Source organism: Neoarthrinium moseri (genome assembly GCF_022829205.1).
Source record: "Neoarthrinium moseri strain CBS 164.80 chromosome Unknown scaffold5_Wmoseri_CBS_16480, whole genome shotgun sequence".
Taxonomy (NCBI): Eukaryota; Fungi; Ascomycota; class Sordariomycetes; order Amphisphaeriales; family Apiosporaceae; genus Neoarthrinium; species Neoarthrinium moseri.
The window spans coordinates 1,115,308-1,134,328 of NW_026055119.1; the positions used below are offsets into that span (position 1 = coordinate 1,115,308).

The window sequence follows — 19,021 nt, forward strand, 5'->3', positions numbered from 1 at the left end:
GGATCCACTAAGGACGTTTTTGGGTTGAAGAAACGTTTAAGCTTATTGTGTGTGCCGTTAAGCGGAGGTAGCTGCACCGCATGAGACTTTGGGGGAAATCTGGGGTTAATATCAGCCTGAGTTGAGCCTATCGTCAGCTGGGTCGAGAGGATGCAACCCCGCAAATGCAGAAACTTATCTTGCTGGCAATAATACCAGATCTAGTAACGTTGATTCGTCCAGGGTCAGCCATCCATCTAACTGCGTTGCCTAGATCGTCATGCTTCCGTGTATCTGGATATGGCTGTCTGTTGGGGTTTAGGCAAGCGTTCGGGCATTAAAGAATAGCCTTCATGTATGACTTTGTTAATCACAATAAGCTAAGATATTCTACTTCGTACTCCTTTATGATCCGCCGGCCGATACACGTCTAACTTTTTGACGTAAGTCTCTCTCGTGCTTATGCACCTGCGCGAGGAGCGTTAGAGTTACGTATCTACCATTTTGTCTATCCCATCTCGCATGATTTCGGAAACAGCACCAAGTCTATGGGCCACCATGATTGTTGTCAGCCCCTTGTCGCAGAACTCTCGCCGAATGATCGAAAGCATCAGCTTCTCAGTGGTAGCATCCAGGGAGGATGTGGCTTCGTCCAGGAGGATGATAGGCTGGTAACCCGATTCAGTTCTGCAATGCACTTGAAGTATGGCACGAGCTAGTGCGAGGAGCTGTGTTTGGCCTGCCGAGAGGGAAGGCAATGAAGACAGAGGCTCATCCAATGTGTGATGGTGTAGACCACTGCCGGCGTTATCATTGCTTACCACACCGTCTGCCGCGCTGGCGTTCGGTTGCACAAAGTGCTGCCACAGCTGCACCATCTTCAAAGTATGCACGACTGTGGTGCTACTAATAGTCTCGGAGGGGTCAACATTGAACCTCAGAGTCGCCTGGTTCAAAAGTACTGCGTCTTGTGGGATGGTCACAAAGAAGTGCTCCCGGATTACACGCGTGGGTGCATGTGTCAAATCAAGACCGTGGACTCTGATGGAACCGCCCTTTACATCCATCATCTTGAGCAAACACAGAAGCACCGAGCTTTTGCCCCTAGGAAGGAAGTGTTAGTTGCTGTTGTGCTTCAAGTTCGTAGATAGAGGATCTACTCACCTCCCAGTGCGACCGCAAAGCACAATTAGTTGGCCGGCCTCCGCTTTAAGCGAAAATTCGTGCAGTGCAACGGCTTCAGGGCTAAATGGTGTCAGCAGGGGAATTCTAGCAGCCGTTGAGAACGTACTTGTACGATGCTGTGATACCATTCAGCTCCACAACTCCAGGTTCTGGCCATGGATTGTCGAGGAAGGCTTCTGCAGCATCCGAATACTGATCTTCCGAAGACACTGTTTCTTGCAAGGTCTTGAGGCGGGAAATTGCACCGAGAGATATCTCTAGATTCGTCCACGACTGTACCAGTCGTAGTAAAGTCGTGTTGGCTACCAGCACCATGTTGAGTGCCAGACCAATTTGACCCCCTGTCGTTGTACCCTTCAGGATCACCGCAAGGCTGATTACCCCTACAGCTACGGCTGCGACGAGCATATCCAAAACAATATTGAGCCACCTCTGGAGACAAAACAAGAAGTAAAACGGTTTTTGGGAGAATTCGAGATATGAAATGTGATCTTCCTTAGCTTGATCTAGAGACTGGAATGCTCGGATTGTGGTTACACCTTCGACCTGTAGGTTACCGGCTTAGTGGTGTTCGCCTGACATGAGGATGATCACTCACTGCTTCTAGAAAATTCGTAAAGACAGCAGATCTAGACTCGAGCTCAAGCAAACGCAGCTGACGGGATGTGCGCAAATACACATTTTGTATGATGTATACAACAATAGCGCAAATCGGAAGGCTAAAGGTCATGTACTTGGATGCCATGAACAACAGCGCAGCCTGAACAGACAGCTTGAATACCTCTAGAGTACGAGTCAGACACGACTGCGGGCTTATTTTGATCGGGCTACTCACGAACGCAGAGGGTCGAAATCGCATTCCCAACTTGCTTATCGACAAGCTGGATATCTTGGCTGAATCTACACACGTTCAGGCACGCAACTCCTACAAAGTAGCATATTTTATACTGACCGATTGAGAATCTCACCGCTGTCCGTTTTGGAGAAATACGAGAGCGGAGCGCTAAACTCACGTCAGAGATTATTGCGCTGCAACAAAGCCGTAGCCTACCCTACCTCAAGACTGTACTGAGAAGCCGGGAATGGAGAACAAGGCCCGAATGAGGGGCCACCCTCATCACGGTGGACCTAAAATAGTCATTAAGCTTATCCAAGCAATGCTAGGCGGCATGTACATACCACATTATACCATTCGTTGTGGACCATGCCACGAATGAGATGAGAACGAGACCTGCAGCATAGAATCCTGTTGACATCGATTGTGATTCCGTCCATCTTTTCAGCCAATATTGCGGCAGTGTAACAAAGAGCGAATATGCAGCCGTACAGGCTACCAAAAAGGCGAAGTTGGCCAACCCAGTCGACCGGACATAATACCCTGTGTTTATAAGCCAGAGTTCAATATCAGCAGATGCACTTACCATAGAGTTCACTGTCGCCTTCTCGACGTTTCACGAGTGCAGCATCAGGTGAACCTTTCGGCTGAACCCGCGGCTCTTGCCTGTTGATAGTTCGATTAGCTGTATGCACGGACGGTTGATCACCTTGACGGAAGACTTTCGCGATCTCATCCTCTTTGGAAGCTAATTCATGCCAAGGACCTTGTTCTTTGATCCGGCAATCCTCCATTATCAGAACTCGGTCCGCTAGATGAAGATGTTGCACTATATCGATATAAGTTAGTATTACCACTTCTATTCTCAGATAGTGGGATCACGAGCCTCCGTTGGTGGTCAAAAACACGGTGATTCCAAGTCTTCGGACTAGCCCATTAGTGCCGAGGAGGTTCTCAACGACTTGATTTTCTGTTTTCGCGTCGAGTCCACTGAGGGTATCGTCTAGGACTAGCATTTTACATCTTGAATAGAGAGCGCGAGCAAGAGCCTCGGGCGAAGTCAGTAACTGGTCGAATCCAGAGATGAATTTCCAACTTACAACCCGCTGCCTTTGGCCACCAGAGAGATTCATACCTCTAGATCCCACCAGGGTCTCATCTCCACATGCCATGTTTTTTAGGTCGAACTCGAGGCAACATGCGCCGAGAACTTCCTTGTACCAAATTTCATCCTCTTGATCCGTGATTGAGAATGTTTGCACGGCTCTCTTGATGGTTGTACTGGGCAGCCAAGGCGACTGCGCACAGTAACCAATGCGCCTGTTGTTAATGATTACGGTTCCGTCGCTTGCCTGAAGTTCGCCCAGTATCGCCTTGGCGATGCTTGTCTTCCCGGAAGCTGTAGGCCCTGCGCACATGAATATTGCGCCTTGAGGCATTTCAAAACTAATATCCTGCAAGATCGTCCGTGACATCTTGACCGAAACGCCTGTTAATGAAACGGCGATATGGTCTGACGGATTCGGCGCTTGCGAGTCGACACTCCCGTTAATACGATGTCCTTGCGGCCTCTTCCTGAGGTCTATCTGTGGCGCTTCCAGGAGAAACGTTTGGATCCTGTCGAAGCTTGAAAAGGAGGCCACCGCTCTAGGTATAATAGTCATGACCATATTTGCCGGATGAGTGACCATGCCCAGAATTGCAGTGGTAGTGAAGGCAGTTTCGGCATCCAGGCTAACACCTTTTAGCCTTGCTAGAACTGCGTATAACACCAAGGTAATGATGGGGGTAAAAATGCCCAGTGCATTTGCAGACGCATTGTAAGCCACCATCATCCAACGCACTCTCCTTGCCATTGTGTTTATCTCGATTTGGCGAAGCCTTTCTATGTATGAAACGATATTGACTTGTAGGCCCAGCATCTTCACATTCTTGATGGTAGACAGGACGTTGGACGTCATTGAGATGCGATTTTGGGTGGCATTATTCCAAGCTGCCTGCCGGCCCCTTAAGTTGCGTGCGACAAACTGGCTCATCCGAGAGCAGACTTAAGAAGTATTAGCGTGAATCCTCTTTTCAAGTCCCTTAAACCTACGAAAGATGAACACGAGTGGTAACGGCCACAGCCACCCGACCTCGCGTGCCAAAAGTACAACGCCGATTGCCACTTCGATGATCTGAGCCCAAGTCTCATGAAACATTCCCGCAACGTCGGTTAGACTATCAACATCATTACTCATAAGAGTCACGACTTTGCCGGCATTGAGCGTGTCATTGCTGGACTTCAGGGCTTTATCATGAACCAGGCTGACCAGAACTCCCCTCGTCATGACACTTAGACGATTGAGGCGATTTTGGTATGCCGCGGTTGAGATCTGTAAACTTCATCAATATCATCCCCGCGAAGGAACGAGACCACCTACAGCAAGCCCTGTGTAGATGACCAGAGAGAGAGCAATAATGTTGAAGCTGGTTAACGGCTCGTCTCCCGAATTTGTGGAGACGACGTAGCGGATTGTTTCTCTTATCAGGAGAGGCTGTGCGTATCTAAATATTATCAAGAACAGTCGAGGAATTATAGAGGCCATGAACGGCCTCAAAAGAGTACGAAACACAACTTTAGGTAGTGTTGTCGCTGTCTCAGGCTTGGCTGGAAATTATCAGCAGGGCTTAGTATTCAGTTGTTTGGTCGAGTGTGGGCTTACATCTCTGGTCCCACCAGCGCAATGCAGCCATGCGGAGCGGCCTTGAGGTTAGGCGAGGCCCAAGGATTGGTAACGTGCTGTCCACTAGAAGATTGCTGTACCCTTTCGACAGTATTGAGTTGATCCACCAGAAAAATGACCTGCTAAGTATACCAGCAACCTCCTCAGGGGACTGCATCTTGTATTTCGGTAGAAGGATACCTTCTTTGCTCTTACTTTCAACCAGCAGCAGAACAAAAGTCAATATTAAAAGTCCTGCCGCAGCCAGATGATTTTGGGTGATTGGGGAGCGAGAAAGCCCCCAAGCCATAGCTACTCCATGGCATATGAATGACCCAAGCAGAAATAGTATAATTAGCGCTGAAGGCCGAATGGAACGCCTGTGCTCGACAAATGATAATATGCAGTATGCCAAATCCGTGACTAAAAAGCTCACGGGGAGGACCACTGGAAACCCTCTGTCATGTTTAAGCAAGGGAAATAACACCGCCAACCGCACAGCCTGAAGCAGGGGAAGCAGAAGAGAGAGAAGCTGGATAGAAGGCAGTGTCAGCGGGTAATTGATTCACCATGATGTGGAAGGCAAGGCTATCTACCACCTTTATTGACCCTAACAAACTGGATGCGACTTTGATACTCGACCTACGGAGCTGCCACAGTCTGACTGGAAATGATATGATGAAAATAACATTGATCACCAAGCCAAATACCTGGGATTCGTGGAGGACCCCTGCCTCAAATGCGTCAATCATGTCGCAGAAGGTCTTACAAGAAGGCTCGGGTTACGTTGACAACTATTCTGACGTGATGCGTGGCACTCACTCGCTCAGTCCCTCACCCAAGAGCGTCCCGCGTGAGAATGAAGTCTTCGAGAGCTGCTGCCAGGTGGTTTTGTAGATAGGTGAGAAACGCAAAAGTTTGACTGCATTTCCAACACGAGTGGCCGAGATCCACAAACACGAGGTATGGCAAATGATGATATGATGTTCGAAACATAGAGGCAAGGATTATTTGCGGCACGGCAACGAGCTTCGGGGGCTTCCACAGCGAGCTTCCGATTTCGGCTTAGCGAACCGTGTCGGCCGTGCAGATAGCCAGTTGTGAACTTTGTACTGTATGCCGAACCTTGATGATACAGTCTACTAATTTAAGAATCTGAACAACCAGATTTGTATCAATTCAAATTCCCGCGCCTTGACTAATGATTCTTAACTATTTCAGAGCGGAACCAAGTATTCTCATGATCAGACCCAATCAGAGCGGTCACACGGATACCCGACATGGGTGTAGTGTAGAAATGAAATAGGCCACAAGCCTTGATCAGCTAGAAGGCTACAGGTTCTGGCACCCAGATATTCCAATCGCAAACCATGAACAGACCCAAAATCCGTTCTCATATGACGGTGCTTCTCAAGTGGCTCCATCAACGGTCAGTTCTTTACGTCCTGAGGCGACATCACCAAGAGCATGCTGAGGCAGCCTGCACAGCATTCAATTCATCGTTGCTGAAATAACCTCCTGAAGCTATATCTATAAGTCAGTCCTCAACTGTAGAGCTGCGTTTCTGACAATGGCCAGCGCATTGGACATGTCAATGAACTTATTAGCGGAGTGCCCAACTTGTTACGCATTATTATGAAGTGCCGCGTTCAAGATCTGCCTTGAGATCGATGACTTTCGCATACTACCAGGACTCTTGCGTATTTTTAACTAAGAGGGATGTAAAACGTCGCTGTTGTCAAATTGGAAATTTTGCTCCACTTGGCGCACAAGGTCATGCATGTGCGCCGGGTCCGCGCAGACTTGTACTAGCAGGGTGTATATTCTGTCTCGGCAAATGATGATCTCCTGGCCGCTTCACCATTTTTTTTCCCGATTAAATCAACTGTATGGTGGAGGTTGCCATAATGCCCACATGCTTTCCTGTTACTGGGGGTACCACTCATAAAATCTTGGGCTACTTTAGGCAGAAAACGTCCGGCAGCTCCGGTCTCGATGGAAGGACATACCGAGACATGCAGTGTACAGTAGTGGACTTGTTCAAGATCCTAGGGTAGTTCAAATGTTTGCGACACGATGGTATGTGCTAAATGTCAGCATGACGGCAATCGTGATACCACTGAAAGAGGATAAGTAATATGCAAATAATCAGCACAGTGGTGAGGATAATCGCTGGTGACCCCATCTTCAATGTCGAATTAGTTTCATGGCTGATAGCCTCTTCAATTTTCGTCCATACATCTCTCGTCTCTCTTGCTGCAGACACGACAAATATTGTACACAAGAATATGGTTAGATACCAGTAAGTCCAATATACCGATATGCCTACCATTGATGTAAGCCAACTGAACATTATCGCAACTATACTGGGTAGGTCGTGATCGTTGCGGAAACTTCAGAAGGAGAGGCTAATGAATGAAAACTCTCCAGGCACATTTACCATTGTATACGGGCTGATAGCCGTCAAGATCAAGAACACATGGTATCTAGGTGAAGCCTGTTTGTCTAGCTCATAATCTCACACTATTGCGACGCAGCTGACCATTAACCAGTGCCGGCGGTTGTTGTGGGGATCGTTCTCGGCCCAATCTCAGCCAAACTCCTTGACGCAGAGCGATGGATAGACGTGGGCTCCCCAGTCAAGGACGATGTCACGCTTGGGGTCATGCGAGTAATGATTGCAATACAGCTGTGAGTATCTGACGTTCTTAATACGCCACCATGCGCGAAGCTGGCTAGCAGAATCTCACACTCGACCAGGGTCATAGCCGGATACCAACTTCCTGGAAGATACCTCCAGCTTCGTGCCAAGGAGATGGCAGTCTGCCTGTTTCCAGTGATGACGCTGATGTGGCTGGCAACAGCGGGATGCGTCCTTCTGATGATTCCCAAGCTGACTTTCATTTCGGCCCTTATCGTCGCTGCATGTGTCACATCAACGGACCCGGTGCTTTCTCAAGCAGTTGCGAAAGGCCCATTTGCCGATAAATATATAGCGCGACCGCTTCGAGAAATTATTTCCGCCGAGGCAGGCGCCAACGATGGTTTTGCGTCTCCGTTTCTGATGTTAGGAGTCAGCCTTACTCTGCAGTCTTCTTCAGATCATGGCTCAGCACTCACATCTGAAGACGCTGGGCTTGCTTTAAAGTATTGGCTGGTTGAAGCGTTGCTCTATATTGTGCTCGTTGCCATCATATATGGGACTTTCATTGGGTTCTGTGCTAGAAAGGCAGTGGAGTACTCCCTCGCCAGAAGATGGATTGACACTGAGAGCTACCTGTTGTTCCCGACTGCGTTGGGTGTGAGTCTCACCTGTGTGATAGTGGCCTGTCATGGCTGATACGAACTACAGCTATTCATTGTGGGAACATGTGGTGTCATCGGAACCAGTGACCTGCTTGCATGTTTTGCTGCTGGTTGCGTTTTAAACTGGGACAATCAATTCCTCGCGGAAACGAAGCGCCGTCACGATGAAGTCAACTCATGCATCGATGTTCTGCTCAACTATGGCGGCTTTATGTACATTGGCATCACTATACCCTGGGAGTTGTTCCACCAACCTGACATAACGGGAATTACATTGGCCAAGTTGATTGGCCTCGGGTTTCTTGTTCTCATCCTCAGAAGAGTTCCAGCACTTCTCGTCTGCTATAGGATGATGCCAGCGGCTGTAAAGAATTGGAAAGAGGCAATATTCATGGGCTATTTTGGGCCAATAGGGGTTGGAGCTATTTACTACCTTGAGCACACTCGGCACCTTTTCCTTGCCGAAGACTATCTGAACTCCGGAGAGAAGGACTTGCTCGCAGCACTTACACCAGGTATGTTGTCAACTGGTTACAGAATCGCCATGTTGTCTAAATTGAAAACAGTTGTCTATTTTCTTGCTTTGTTCTCCATTGCAGTTCATGGAGTCTCGATCCCTGCCCTGAATGCAATTTTTGCCCTCTACGGCGTTCAGCCGGTAACGTACGACGCCGAAGAGATTAGGCGAAGGAGTATCTACATTCCGACCCCCACAAATGCAGTGCGCGCAGATGAAGATATGTTCATAGCGTTCAACCGATTCTCAAGACCCAACTATGGCACCAAGATACTTGCACAGTTCCACCAAGACAGCGATCTCAGGAGGGTGGGCACTCTTCTTGACCCGCCGAGACACAAAGTGAGACGCCATGCGACCTTTGAACTCGACCATATCGGGCCAAAGAATGAAACGCACATATGACGCGCGTACGTAAAGGGCTATACTAGATCAAGGCTTGACTCACAATGGTGGTGGTAGGCTTGTTAGGAAGTTGTAAATAGAAACTCGCGGCATTTTCATAATGTTCATCATATTCTGGAATACTTCTAAGGTTAAGAAATATTACGCCAGAGGGATCTTTTATTGTCGCGTCTTTCAGCATAGAACCGATGCAATGATCATGAAAGTAGTTACAAGAACTGACGAAGATACAAATAGAGCATCGCCACCGGACGCAGTGACAGTTGCAACAGTGCTTTGCGTAAGCGATGCGGCCGGGCATGTCAAATTTGATTGAGTCGTTGGTGTGCTCAACGTGCTCTCGAGAAAGCGAATGGTTGTAGAGTTGACGCAGTTTGTCTCATTTACCTCGTTGGCGTCTTTGGCGTCTGCAACAAATGTGATGTCCACACACTTCATCAAGTCAACAATCAGTTCGCCGAACTCCATGAATGCATGGCAGTGGGAAAATCTTACGCTGTACATTGCGGCCCCATGTACTGCAGCCTCGACAACTTGGATGGTGGCGCGATCACCAGGCTTGATATCATACCCAGAAGGTACAGGCACTTGAGGTAGACAGATGGTACCGGGATAAGGGTTGTTCGATGGGCCCTCTATCTCAAACCGGGGCCAAAGAGGCGACGAGTAGTTCGATGGGACATCACCAAAGCCAATGTTGATGTAGATGAGCGCATTCCGATGCCCGGTGAACCAGCCAGGTTGCAAAGACACAGCGCCGCCATTTACCGGCCAGTTCGTGCGGTTGGAGGCAATTGGAAGGCCACCGCCTGCTCAAGGTCAGCTCTGTATTAGAAGGAACAAGCAATTCTTGCTGATGCCGGTGCTAGAGGTTTGGTCGCATACAGGGATATATCCATTGCATGCCATAAGGATAGACAAGGCCAGACCCGGTATAGTCAACACCAAGCCCAGAAGCACCGTCTCCTGATCCATTGGAAATGAGATTATTGCCTCTCCAGCCAGGATACGTGATCACTACGTGGCTCTGAACGACTACCAGTAGGGCAGAAACCAGGGCGAGAAACAGCATCTTGGTGATTACTCAGGAGCAAAGAGACATTAGCGGAAGCAGATTTGGCTGAGTTAGGATATCCAGCAGGATATCTCTTTTCAACAAGTGTCTGCATATGGGATTTGCTGCACCTTTCGCGTATGGCTGGGAAGGATGCGAAGCCTTCATGCATGACACCTGCACATAATCACGGGGTGCCAAGGGCGCTTATTGGCCTTTACTCGCGAGGAGCACGAAGCTGGTCGTGGCACCCTCGATTGGCGAACCAGCTGCAACCAAAAGGCCTGACAACGTGTAACTCGTACATATCAAGCAAGATCTTTGCTCGTAAGGCCGACCGAGAGAAAGAACGCCGACAAAGGTGAGACGGCTCGAGCCATACAAAGGGAATAAATGTATAGAAAGGCACTCCAGTTAACCTACTACACGCTAGCGACGTAGGAGGCGTAAGCTAGCCGCGGTAGATCTTGTCTGCCCCTGAGAGCCAGTTGAAGCTCTGCTTGCGACAAAGCAACTACCCGCGAGGCGCCTTGCCAAAACAAAAGCCACAGAGAATTTTTGACGTTGCTCGCTGTGGTCTTGTGCCACCAACACATTGCATTTCGGGTGAGAACATGGGTCTGTTCCGGATGTTACTGATTGGCGTGGCCTTGATCGTCTCATTGCCGATTGCCGCCTTCGTCTTCCTCGCCCTGCGCTTCCAATATACATTGTTGAAGGGAACCAAAACCAAGAGGAACCTGGGCCTGGATGATCCAATCTGGTCTTTAGAGGAATACCAGAGGCTCTTCGCCCACAGAAAATGGGCTCATATCGAGTCGTTCGCATGCGCCAAGGAGATCCCATTGAGCAGGATACGGCGCAGCCTGCTCCAGAGCCAAGAGGGACTGGTGTCGGAAGTTTTTCGGGTGGTATGGAATCGTCGAGGTATTACTGAGCTGCCATCATTTTATGTCCCTGTCGTGAGCTGGCTGACAAGGCACAGTCAACATGCAATCTGGGGGGGCTCCGTCTGACGTAGCACCGACCGTGGGCTCGCGAAGCCAGTCTTCCGACATTCGAGCAGAGGTGGTGGGTATCACACCGCAAGAGATGTCCATGGCAATCACCACGGTCCACACCAACTTCACCGGAGGCTTGGAAACTGTTACAGTGGAGATCAACCCAAGCGCTGATGTGATGATCGTAACGTTCAAATACCTGTGGCACAATGATATTATCCTTCCACGAAAGTGGAAGCAGTGGCTGGGCGTCTACATGCAATTGACATCGAGACGAATGTGGCTTTTGGATCTTGCCGCGGCCTTGACCAGCCAGTAGTGCCGAAACATCAAGTTGGTGAGCCGGAAAGGATATGCATGCTTGCTGGGATGGTGCGCATTGGTATGCAATCTCAGATTTGGGATGATTCACCACCTCGCCTTTCAAAGGCCCAGGGTGTAAGGACAATGGCGGGATCTACTTCACAGTACTCATGAATATGGGCCCTCGAGAAAACTCATTCCCTGTCTCGAATGCTCGCTAGATTCAAATGCCTTATGGTATGTAAAAGCTAAGAAATATAGAGAAAAATATGGTACATACTTTCATGGCGCATGTACTGCTCTGATTATGATGAAGTAAATACCCGCCCATCCTAGGACTGGGCCTCGTATTTGCCGCTCACAAGTGTCCTCACGCTCGGGATGTCCACCCATTTCCCTTCTGCGGCACTGCTGTCATTCGCGTCCGCGTCCGCGAACGGGTCATCATCACTCAGCTCCACCTCCTTGCCCTTGCTTTCCTCTAGTCTTGATACAGTGATTTCATCTGCAATCTCGTCCGTCGGGCTAAACTCCCACCGAGCTTCCACGTTGCCCGCCTTGGGCTCGACCCCGGCATCGCCGACAATGCGGCAAACGATCTTCTGCCAGTCGTCAGAAGCGTTCAGGTTGACATCACCAAGACGCCAATACACAAGGTGTTTCTCTTTGAGGTGGGTTCCGGAGGGTTTGGTCTGGGCACCGGAAGCTTTGCCATCGTAGGTGGCAAAGAAAACGACATTGTGAAGTGTGACTCTGCTGCCGTACTTGAACGCCGGGTTGAGCTTGTATTGCAAGAGAAGGCCCAGCTTGTTGCCCTGAGGTTTCCACGCAGGGTTGAGAAGAATGGGTACACGATCAACGGGCAGGGCCGCAGGGTCGATATGCATGCGATACGAGAAGCCGACGGTCGCCTGTGTTTGACGCAGATGGGAGACGTCGAGAGTGAACTGGTCTGGGTGGTCCGGGGTATGGTTGGTGACAAATATACGATTGGGGCCGATGACCTCGAGGGCGGGAAAGTTGTTGATGCGGATTGGTTGGTAACCTGTGTTGTCTCGGTTAGATCATGCTGGCGGGCAGTGAGATGGATTTTCTTACTCTGTGGGCTGAATGCATCAGTCGGGTTCATGGAGAAGGCGATCTCGCCGTTGATCTTGAGAGACTTGACGTGGCCCCCTTCAAAGGTCGCGAAGACGGTCTCCATCACAGACGAATTGAGGCCCGGGTTGTGCATGTCAGGATGCTTGAATTGGACGATGCTGCTCAACGAGTTGGACGAACGGATGGACTGGGTATCGGACGTTCCAGTCACGCTGGTCTCGGAAGTCAGGGCGGCCACTGCAGGGGGTTTCGACAGAGATGCTGGCAGATTGGGGGGCGGCGGGAAAGGGGCTTCGGATGTCGCGGTTTCGGACACCGGCGCGGGCACGTAGATGGTGTTTCTAACATCTCTCCGGCCACGTACGGTGCCCGTCCTACGGGTCGGCATGCCCAAGGCCGAGAGGGTATTGGAGAAGTTGGAGAGAGCGGCCAGCCTCTCTGCTGGATCCTCGTCCGCCACAGGCTCCTTCTGGATGTTGAGCTTGAAGGCAGGCTCAGCCTCTTCCCCGGCATTGCCTGCAGCCTCCCTCTCGGCGGCTGATATGGGATCGTGCGAGGCGGCTGGCACGCTGAACCCCTCGGCATCTTTCTCTGGCTCCTTCTGGGAGGGTGGCGGCCCTGGAGGGGGCGGCACATCTGTGATAGCTGTGCTGTCTGCAGAGGCCAGCGCGGGGCTGGTGCCATTGACGTGCGGCGGCGATTCGGGAATGGTGGGGATTGCGTCGGCGGCAGCGTCACTGCCAACCCCGTTCGTCCCCTCGTGGCTCGGCTTCTCCCTGGTCTCCGAGGTTCGCGGAGGCTCATCTGAGGAACCGGGCCGCTCAGCCAGCGACGAGAGCCGATTGTCGGACCCGCCTAAATTACTCGAAGACGCCCTGGGCGACACGCCGTGGCTACTTCTGGAGGTCCTCCCAAACGGGCCCTTGGACGGGGATAGCTGGCCGAACCCGCCGTGGATGCTTTGTCGCCTCCTTCCCAGCATGGTGCCAATGCGACTCCGCAGCTTGTTCTCGCTGCCCTTCTCTTCCCTCTGGCCCGAATGGTCGCTGCGGTCATCCTCGGCGACAGCGGACGACGCGGGTACGTTGATACTCGGCGGCGGTGCAAGAGAGGAGCTCGCGGCGCCGAAGCTGGAGGACTGGCGAGTCGTTGGGGCACGCGACTGGACCTTCGGCTTGCCGGCCGTAATCCTGGCGGCAAAGGCCTGGACCTCGTCGGCCGTGTGGTAGTCTAACAGGCTGTTCAGCACGGCCTCGGCCTCGGCCTGCTTCTGCTGCGCCTGCTCCCCTTCGTAGGTGCCGTACTGGGTCATGACGTCGCGCAGCTGGTTCATGCGGGTCTCGTCCAGGGCCTGCAGAGACTCGAAGACGAAGGGGGCCTGCGACTCCCACTGGTTGGTGGCGGCGTCAAGCTTCTGGGTGGCCTGGTCCATCTTGGCGGCGCTCGTCTTGCCAGCCTTCTTGCTCAGGGCGTCCGACTTCTTCTGTGCATCGTCCAGCTCCTTGGCCATGTTTTGTAGGTTGCCTTGTATGGTCTGGATGTTCTGGACCTCCTTCTTGGTGTGGAATGCGCGCAGGGGCGCCTCGACGTCCTTCTCGATCTTGGTGGCGAAGAGGTGGTGGGACATGGCGATGCCCTCGGCCGACTGGATGATCTTGTCCCATTGTACCTGGAAGGTGCTGGAGCGCCGCAGGGGGCCGGGTATCAGCAGGGGAAAAAGGCCAACACATATCAACGGGCCAGGGGAGGGACATACCCAAGATCCGACTGCGCATTGGGGACGCGGAACTGTGTCAGCTTGCGCAGGCCTTGGACGTATTGCTCCTCGACTTTGCGCCGTTCCTGCGGATGAGAGAGCTATATTCAGCACGGTGCGATGCGATGCGATGCGACTCGGACAGAGCCTGGGTCTCATACCTGGAGCCAGTCGGCAATCTCGACATTGAGCTTGGAGATGCGTTTCACCCGGTCGTTGAGGGTTTGGACTGCCTGCAGCGGCTGGAGGTTGGCCTACGGACGAAGGTCGTCATGTCAGCGAGCCGTCCTCATGTTCAAGGTTGCTGCTCCGGGAGGGTCCTGGCTGGTGAAGCTGTCGCATTGGCGAACAGCAGCGTCGACGGCGAACCGAGCAGTGCCATCCGACGCAGAGGGCCCGGTAGCAGCGACTTACCAGCATGGCTGGGTACTCGACCCTCATCGAATCATCCATTGCGACAGCCGAGGTGGTCGTCCGGATCGATGCATGCACGGGCTCGGGCAGGCGGGCGAGGAGACACCACGCTACAGGTGAGGAAACATAAGAAATGGCAGCAGGCTATCGCGAGGGGCGCCGACGCGGGAGCTCTTCACATGGGCAGCGTGGTCGGCAGCGGTAAGGACTCGTACGTCGGCGGGCAAGATGGGTTTTGCTCGCGGCTACTGATGCATTGTTGTCATCATGTATTTCTGCCGACGGTCTCGGGGATCGGGACTGAAGCTGTACCCAGCCACCCCAAGGGCAGAGGCACGGACCCGCTGTCGCACCCCCGTGGGAGCCGTCTGACCCAGCTTGGATCCAAGAGGGACGCCCTGGACGCAAGCCCTGGAACGCCCAAGGACGCTGGCACCCGGCCCCCGAGAGCTTGCCTTTCTGGCCACTAACGTTGATTAAAACCCCACCATCCATCCCACCGGCCCCATCCCCGTCGAATGTCTGTGTCTGTGTCCCCGCCAATGAGGCGTCCAGTTTGCCTCGGATGCGGTCATTGGTCCAGACTAGGTAACCTGGAGCAGGCCAAGCTGGACCTCTTCATTTCAGACTCGGACAGCCTGGACTTGACGACGACTCGTAAGTTGTAACCACTTCCAGCCTTCTTCGGGTGTGCAATTGGACTCCTCAAGCAAGTGGCAACGTAGTCCACAGATGCTGAGCGACACACTCAACGGCGCCTCTTTCTCCTCCTCTGTTGCCGTGAAAGTTGGATATACTGCGCCTGTCCTTGGGCGAGCTAGATTCAGCTAGAAATGCCCTAGGCACTGGATCAATCAAGTGCAGGCTCCGCTCAATAAGTCTATGGAACTTTGGAATTGTGGGAAGAGGTTAGCGGGTACCCAGGCAAAGGGGGAAGATCCAGCAAATAGAGTTGCGCCTCACAGATCCACGATAATCCAGAGCCCGTCAAGTTTCGAAGGGTTCGTTCCTAAGGGTTCGTTCCTAGTACGGCAACCGACTGCCCAGCATCTGCGTTACATGGTAAATACACTTGCCCGGTCCCCTTCGACACGCCTAGCTGGTATTTCATGGCGGCGGATATGGATTGGAGGAGTTCGCTCTCTTCACTGACTCGCTACGAGAGCATCGAGAGGATGTAAGTACGTCAGCGTGGCCATGTTCTGTGCGTCCCCTTGTCTCATTCGGTGCTTTAGAAAGTCTGCACTTCTGGCGGCTGATCCTTCAGCCACTTCGGCGCAAAAGGATGCCTTTGCCCTTGAGAACGACGCCTTCAAATCGTCCAAGTCCCTGGTAAGCGCCGTCACAAAGCCGATGCCTATAGTTGGCGCCCCTCCAGTACCTGCCAATATTAAACGTGAAGGGCAGCATGAGTACGATGCCACGTGCCAAGTCAAACCCGAAAGGGCTTCCGAGTTCTTAACCGCTTCTCGCGAGTCAGAGGAGGAGACCGTGGCCACGGAAACGCCAGGCATAACCGTTGGAAAATACCAGAACTGTCACTTTGTCGCCAGTGGTGTTACCGCAGAAGTCTATAGAGCCGGGCGACAAGCTCTGAAGATCATCACCGAGACCCGGAATATTGAGCCGCACAATCCGCACAGGGAAGCCAAGATACTGGCTTCACTGAGAAAGCCCTGCATACCGCTACTCGAAACGTTCAGAGACCAGGAGCAAAGGTTTGTCCTGGTGTTTCCGTACATGCCTCTAAGCCTGGAGGCCCTTCTGGCTAGGGGCAATATATCACTCGGGCAGACAAAAAAGCACTTTCGGGACCTTTTCAGTGCTTTAGAACAGCTGCATGACAGCGGCATCATACATCGAGATGTAAAACCCTCAGCGCTACTTCTTGCGTCCCCCAACGGCCCGGCCTACCTCTCCGATTTTGGCACAGCCTGGCATCCTGAATTGTCAGCAACCTCCGAGCCCCCGACCGACAAGGTGCTGGACATCGGCACTGGTCCATACCGCGCACCCGAGGTCTTGTTTGGCGACAAGTGCTATGGCTCAGCCGTCGATATGTGGGGAGCTGGCACGATGCTTGCAGAGTGCTGTCGCGATCCACCGCTACCTCTGTTCGAGTCTCGCCCCGTCCACGAAGATGGTAATCAGCTCGGCTTGATCTTGAGCATCTTCAAGACCATGGGAACCCCGACTCGAAAGACCTGGCCGGAGGCGGCAAACTTTAGAACACCTCCTTTTGAGATGTATCGCGCGTTTGATCCAAGGCCATGGGAAGATATCCTACCAGACGTTGACCCTGATATGAGAAACCTGATTTCCAACTTAGTGAGATACGATAGCACAAGGGCATCGGCAAGAGAGGTCAGTAAGCACTCCGGAACGACATGAATGCAGAAATGCTAAACTTGACGCAGGCTCTGCAGCATCTGGCAAATTTCCAAAAGGAGGAATGAATGGCCGTGGAGCCTCAGAATAGTGGAGAACATTGCCTCTCAATGAAGAAATCCCATCACAGTCAGCTCAAATTAGCAAGTTGCAAGGGTTACAGGTTGATCGATCCGGCTGTATCTTATGCCATGCGCGGCAAGCCTTAGATACATGGTGTAAGCTTACCAGCAATGAACCTGGACATGCATCAGAGCCAGGGACTCGAAGATCAAAGACCAATATGAGCTACGGCCCTAGATGACCAAGACTTCAAGCCTCTGCACTTTGGGGTTCTGACCGTCAAGTTCTGCGTTCACACTTGTTGGAGAGGCTTAGAATCTATATATCTTGCCATAACATTGGACCGGAAAGTCCACAATGATTTAGCTGACATTGTATTCGCTGTGATCAGTTGAACACAAGACGTGCTGTCGAGAACAACGCGGGGTGGGAGCCACATGTACTCTGGGAGTTGGTGAACTCCCCAGAACCGAAAATGAGACTATACATAGCAAATAGTTGTTTCTGTTCAATAACAGTGGTCAATCCGGACGCTTTGTCATACCTGTCTCACACGGCACCCTACACATATTGACGGTCTGCACGTAATTGTATTCAGCTCGATCTAATGTGCGCGTGTCTCAAATCCGTTCCATTCCACAATACCCAAGAGTAGTGTTGTGCGCAGGTATCTAGATGGCGAAGATATGGAGTCATCCCAACTGCTTCCATGTGGCTTGGGCATAGACATGGGGGAGTCCGCTAGATCCATTACCCTATACTCCTTTGGTCGATGGCCACGACGCTGGGCCGGCGGGATTTGAACATCACTGGGTAACCCTACGGAACAACGAGCCTACCACCTCCAAGTACGTAGAAGGTGATGGGAGAATGGCGGATAGAATCAAGAAAGTAGCCGTCTTCGGCGTACGTTGCAGCTCTCCGTCAAGCCGCACGGCCACTGCTAACAAGACTCCCATTAGGCATCAGGGAACTTTGGTACTCCTATCACGGCCGCTCTTGTCAAGGCGGGATTTGAAGTAACAATAGTCACGCAGCCTAGCTCAAAGTCGATCTTCCCAAATGGCATCCAAGTAATCCGATCGGAGTACACAGTCGCGCATCTGACTGCGGCACTGGCGGGCCAAGATGCAGCAATCAGTGTCGTCGGGCCCGCAGCTATCACGTCCAACGTCGCCATGGTTGAGGCGGCGGCAGAGGCCGGCGTGAAGCGTTTCATCGTCAATGACTTTGGCTGGGGTCCCGACTTTGCGAGCGAGCCAGAGTTTGCCGCCATCGGCGACACTCGCCACGTCGCCTGGGACCGCGCGAAGCAGCTGGCGATAGAGAACACTGGCTTCACGTGGACGGGTATCACAATCGGAAATCCGATAGACTGGGTATGGACTCTTCCACCAAAGAGACATAGTTTGTTGGTGGGCATTCTTGTTGGTTTGGTTTGGCTAATGTTCGCACAGGCACTCAAACGCTTCCCCCTGATGGGCTTCGACGTCAAAGACTACACTGCCACCATCTATGACGAGGGTACCGAGCAGTTCACCGGCACTACCTTGTCTGGTATTGGTCAATCTGTCGTAGGGGTGCTGAAGCGCCCGGACGCTACCGCCAACCGTTTCGTCAAGGCGCGGTCCATTCAGACCTGCCAGAACGAACTTCTCGCGGCATTTCAGATAGTGACTGGTCGAAGGTGGGAAGTACATGTTGGAAAGGTGTCTGACCTCCGGGAGAGTGGGAAGCAAAAGCACCAAGATGGCGCTGGTGGATGGGTACTGGATCTGCTTGTCTTTCAGCTGTTCGAGCCCGGGAAAGGGCGGTGCATCGTTGCGTCACACGAAGATAGTGATGCCACGCTGTTGGGCATTCCAGAGGAGACGGCGGAGGATATCGCCCTCAAAGCCTTGTGAATGATGTGGAGTAGAATGCTATGGTCATGGGATGAAAGGATTATGTTATTCATTACAAGGATTTTTACAAATGGCTGCCGCCACTGCATCGTGCAGATAAATACA

The 19,021-nt window shown here is 52.0% G+C and overlaps 7 protein-coding genes across 7 annotated transcripts; 4 read left to right on the forward strand and 3 right to left on the reverse strand.

Moving 5' to 3' along the window:
• Positions 1 to 467: 467 nt before the first annotated feature.
• JN550_002543 (uncharacterized protein) lies at positions 468 to 4,882 on the reverse strand (the record flags this gene model as incomplete). Its single annotated transcript, XM_049313850.1, has 15 exons — positions 468 to 1,083; positions 1,144 to 1,224; positions 1,271 to 1,710; positions 1,763 to 1,947; positions 2,000 to 2,064; positions 2,117 to 2,167; positions 2,221 to 2,292; positions 2,344 to 2,410; positions 2,586 to 2,665; positions 2,766 to 2,828; positions 2,882 to 4,046; positions 4,095 to 4,374; positions 4,423 to 4,546; positions 4,705 to 4,788; positions 4,845 to 4,882. The coding sequence occupies 15 exons, from the start codon at positions 4,880 to 4,882 to the stop codon at positions 468 to 470; spliced, it is 3,411 nt and encodes a 1,136-aa protein (XP_049175834.1).
• Positions 4,883 to 7,025: 2,143 nt separating this feature from the next.
• Positions 7,026 to 8,932, forward strand: JN550_002544 (uncharacterized protein; the record flags this gene model as incomplete). Its single annotated transcript, XM_049313851.1, has 6 exons — positions 7,026 to 7,074; positions 7,135 to 7,194; positions 7,257 to 7,395; positions 7,465 to 8,005; positions 8,057 to 8,525; positions 8,577 to 8,932. The coding sequence occupies 6 exons, from the start codon at positions 7,026 to 7,028 to the stop codon at positions 8,930 to 8,932; spliced, it is 1,614 nt and encodes a 537-aa protein (XP_049175835.1).
• A 174-nt stretch (positions 8,933 to 9,106) lies between these two features.
• Positions 9,107 to 10,004, reverse strand: JN550_002545 (uncharacterized protein; the record flags this gene model as incomplete). The annotated part of the gene is made up of 3 exons (XM_049313852.1): positions 9,107 to 9,364; positions 9,428 to 9,741; positions 9,818 to 10,004. The coding sequence occupies 3 exons, from the start codon at positions 10,002 to 10,004 to the stop codon at positions 9,107 to 9,109; spliced, it is 759 nt and encodes a 252-aa protein (XP_049175836.1).
• Positions 10,005 to 10,600: 596 nt separating this feature from the next.
• On the forward strand, positions 10,601 to 11,306 carry JN550_002546 (uncharacterized protein; the record flags this gene model as incomplete). Its single annotated transcript, XM_049313853.1, has 2 exons — positions 10,601 to 10,913; positions 10,972 to 11,306. The coding sequence occupies 2 exons, from the start codon at positions 10,601 to 10,603 to the stop codon at positions 11,304 to 11,306; spliced, it is 648 nt and encodes a 215-aa protein (XP_049175837.1).
• A 316-nt stretch (positions 11,307 to 11,622) lies between these two features.
• On the reverse strand, positions 11,623 to 14,600 carry JN550_002547 (uncharacterized protein; the record flags this gene model as incomplete). Its single annotated transcript, XM_049313854.1, has 5 exons — positions 11,623 to 12,335; positions 12,389 to 14,070; positions 14,148 to 14,233; positions 14,309 to 14,401; positions 14,562 to 14,600. The coding sequence occupies 5 exons, from the start codon at positions 14,598 to 14,600 to the stop codon at positions 11,623 to 11,625; spliced, it is 2,613 nt and encodes an 870-aa protein (XP_049175838.1).
• A 1,082-nt stretch (positions 14,601 to 15,682) lies between these two features.
• Positions 15,683 to 17,017, forward strand: JN550_002548 (uncharacterized protein; the record flags this gene model as incomplete). The annotated part of the gene is made up of 3 exons (XM_049313855.1): positions 15,683 to 15,738; positions 15,797 to 16,925; positions 16,979 to 17,017. The coding sequence occupies 3 exons, from the start codon at positions 15,683 to 15,685 to the stop codon at positions 17,015 to 17,017; spliced, it is 1,224 nt and encodes a 407-aa protein (XP_049175839.1).
• Positions 17,018 to 17,882: 865 nt separating this feature from the next.
• Positions 17,883 to 18,916, forward strand: JN550_002549 (uncharacterized protein; the record flags this gene model as incomplete). The annotated part of the gene is made up of 3 exons (XM_049313857.1): positions 17,883 to 17,918; positions 17,975 to 18,391; positions 18,470 to 18,916. The coding sequence occupies 3 exons, from the start codon at positions 17,883 to 17,885 to the stop codon at positions 18,914 to 18,916; spliced, it is 900 nt and encodes a 299-aa protein (XP_049175840.1).
• Between the last annotated feature and the right edge of the window lie 105 nt (positions 18,917 to 19,021).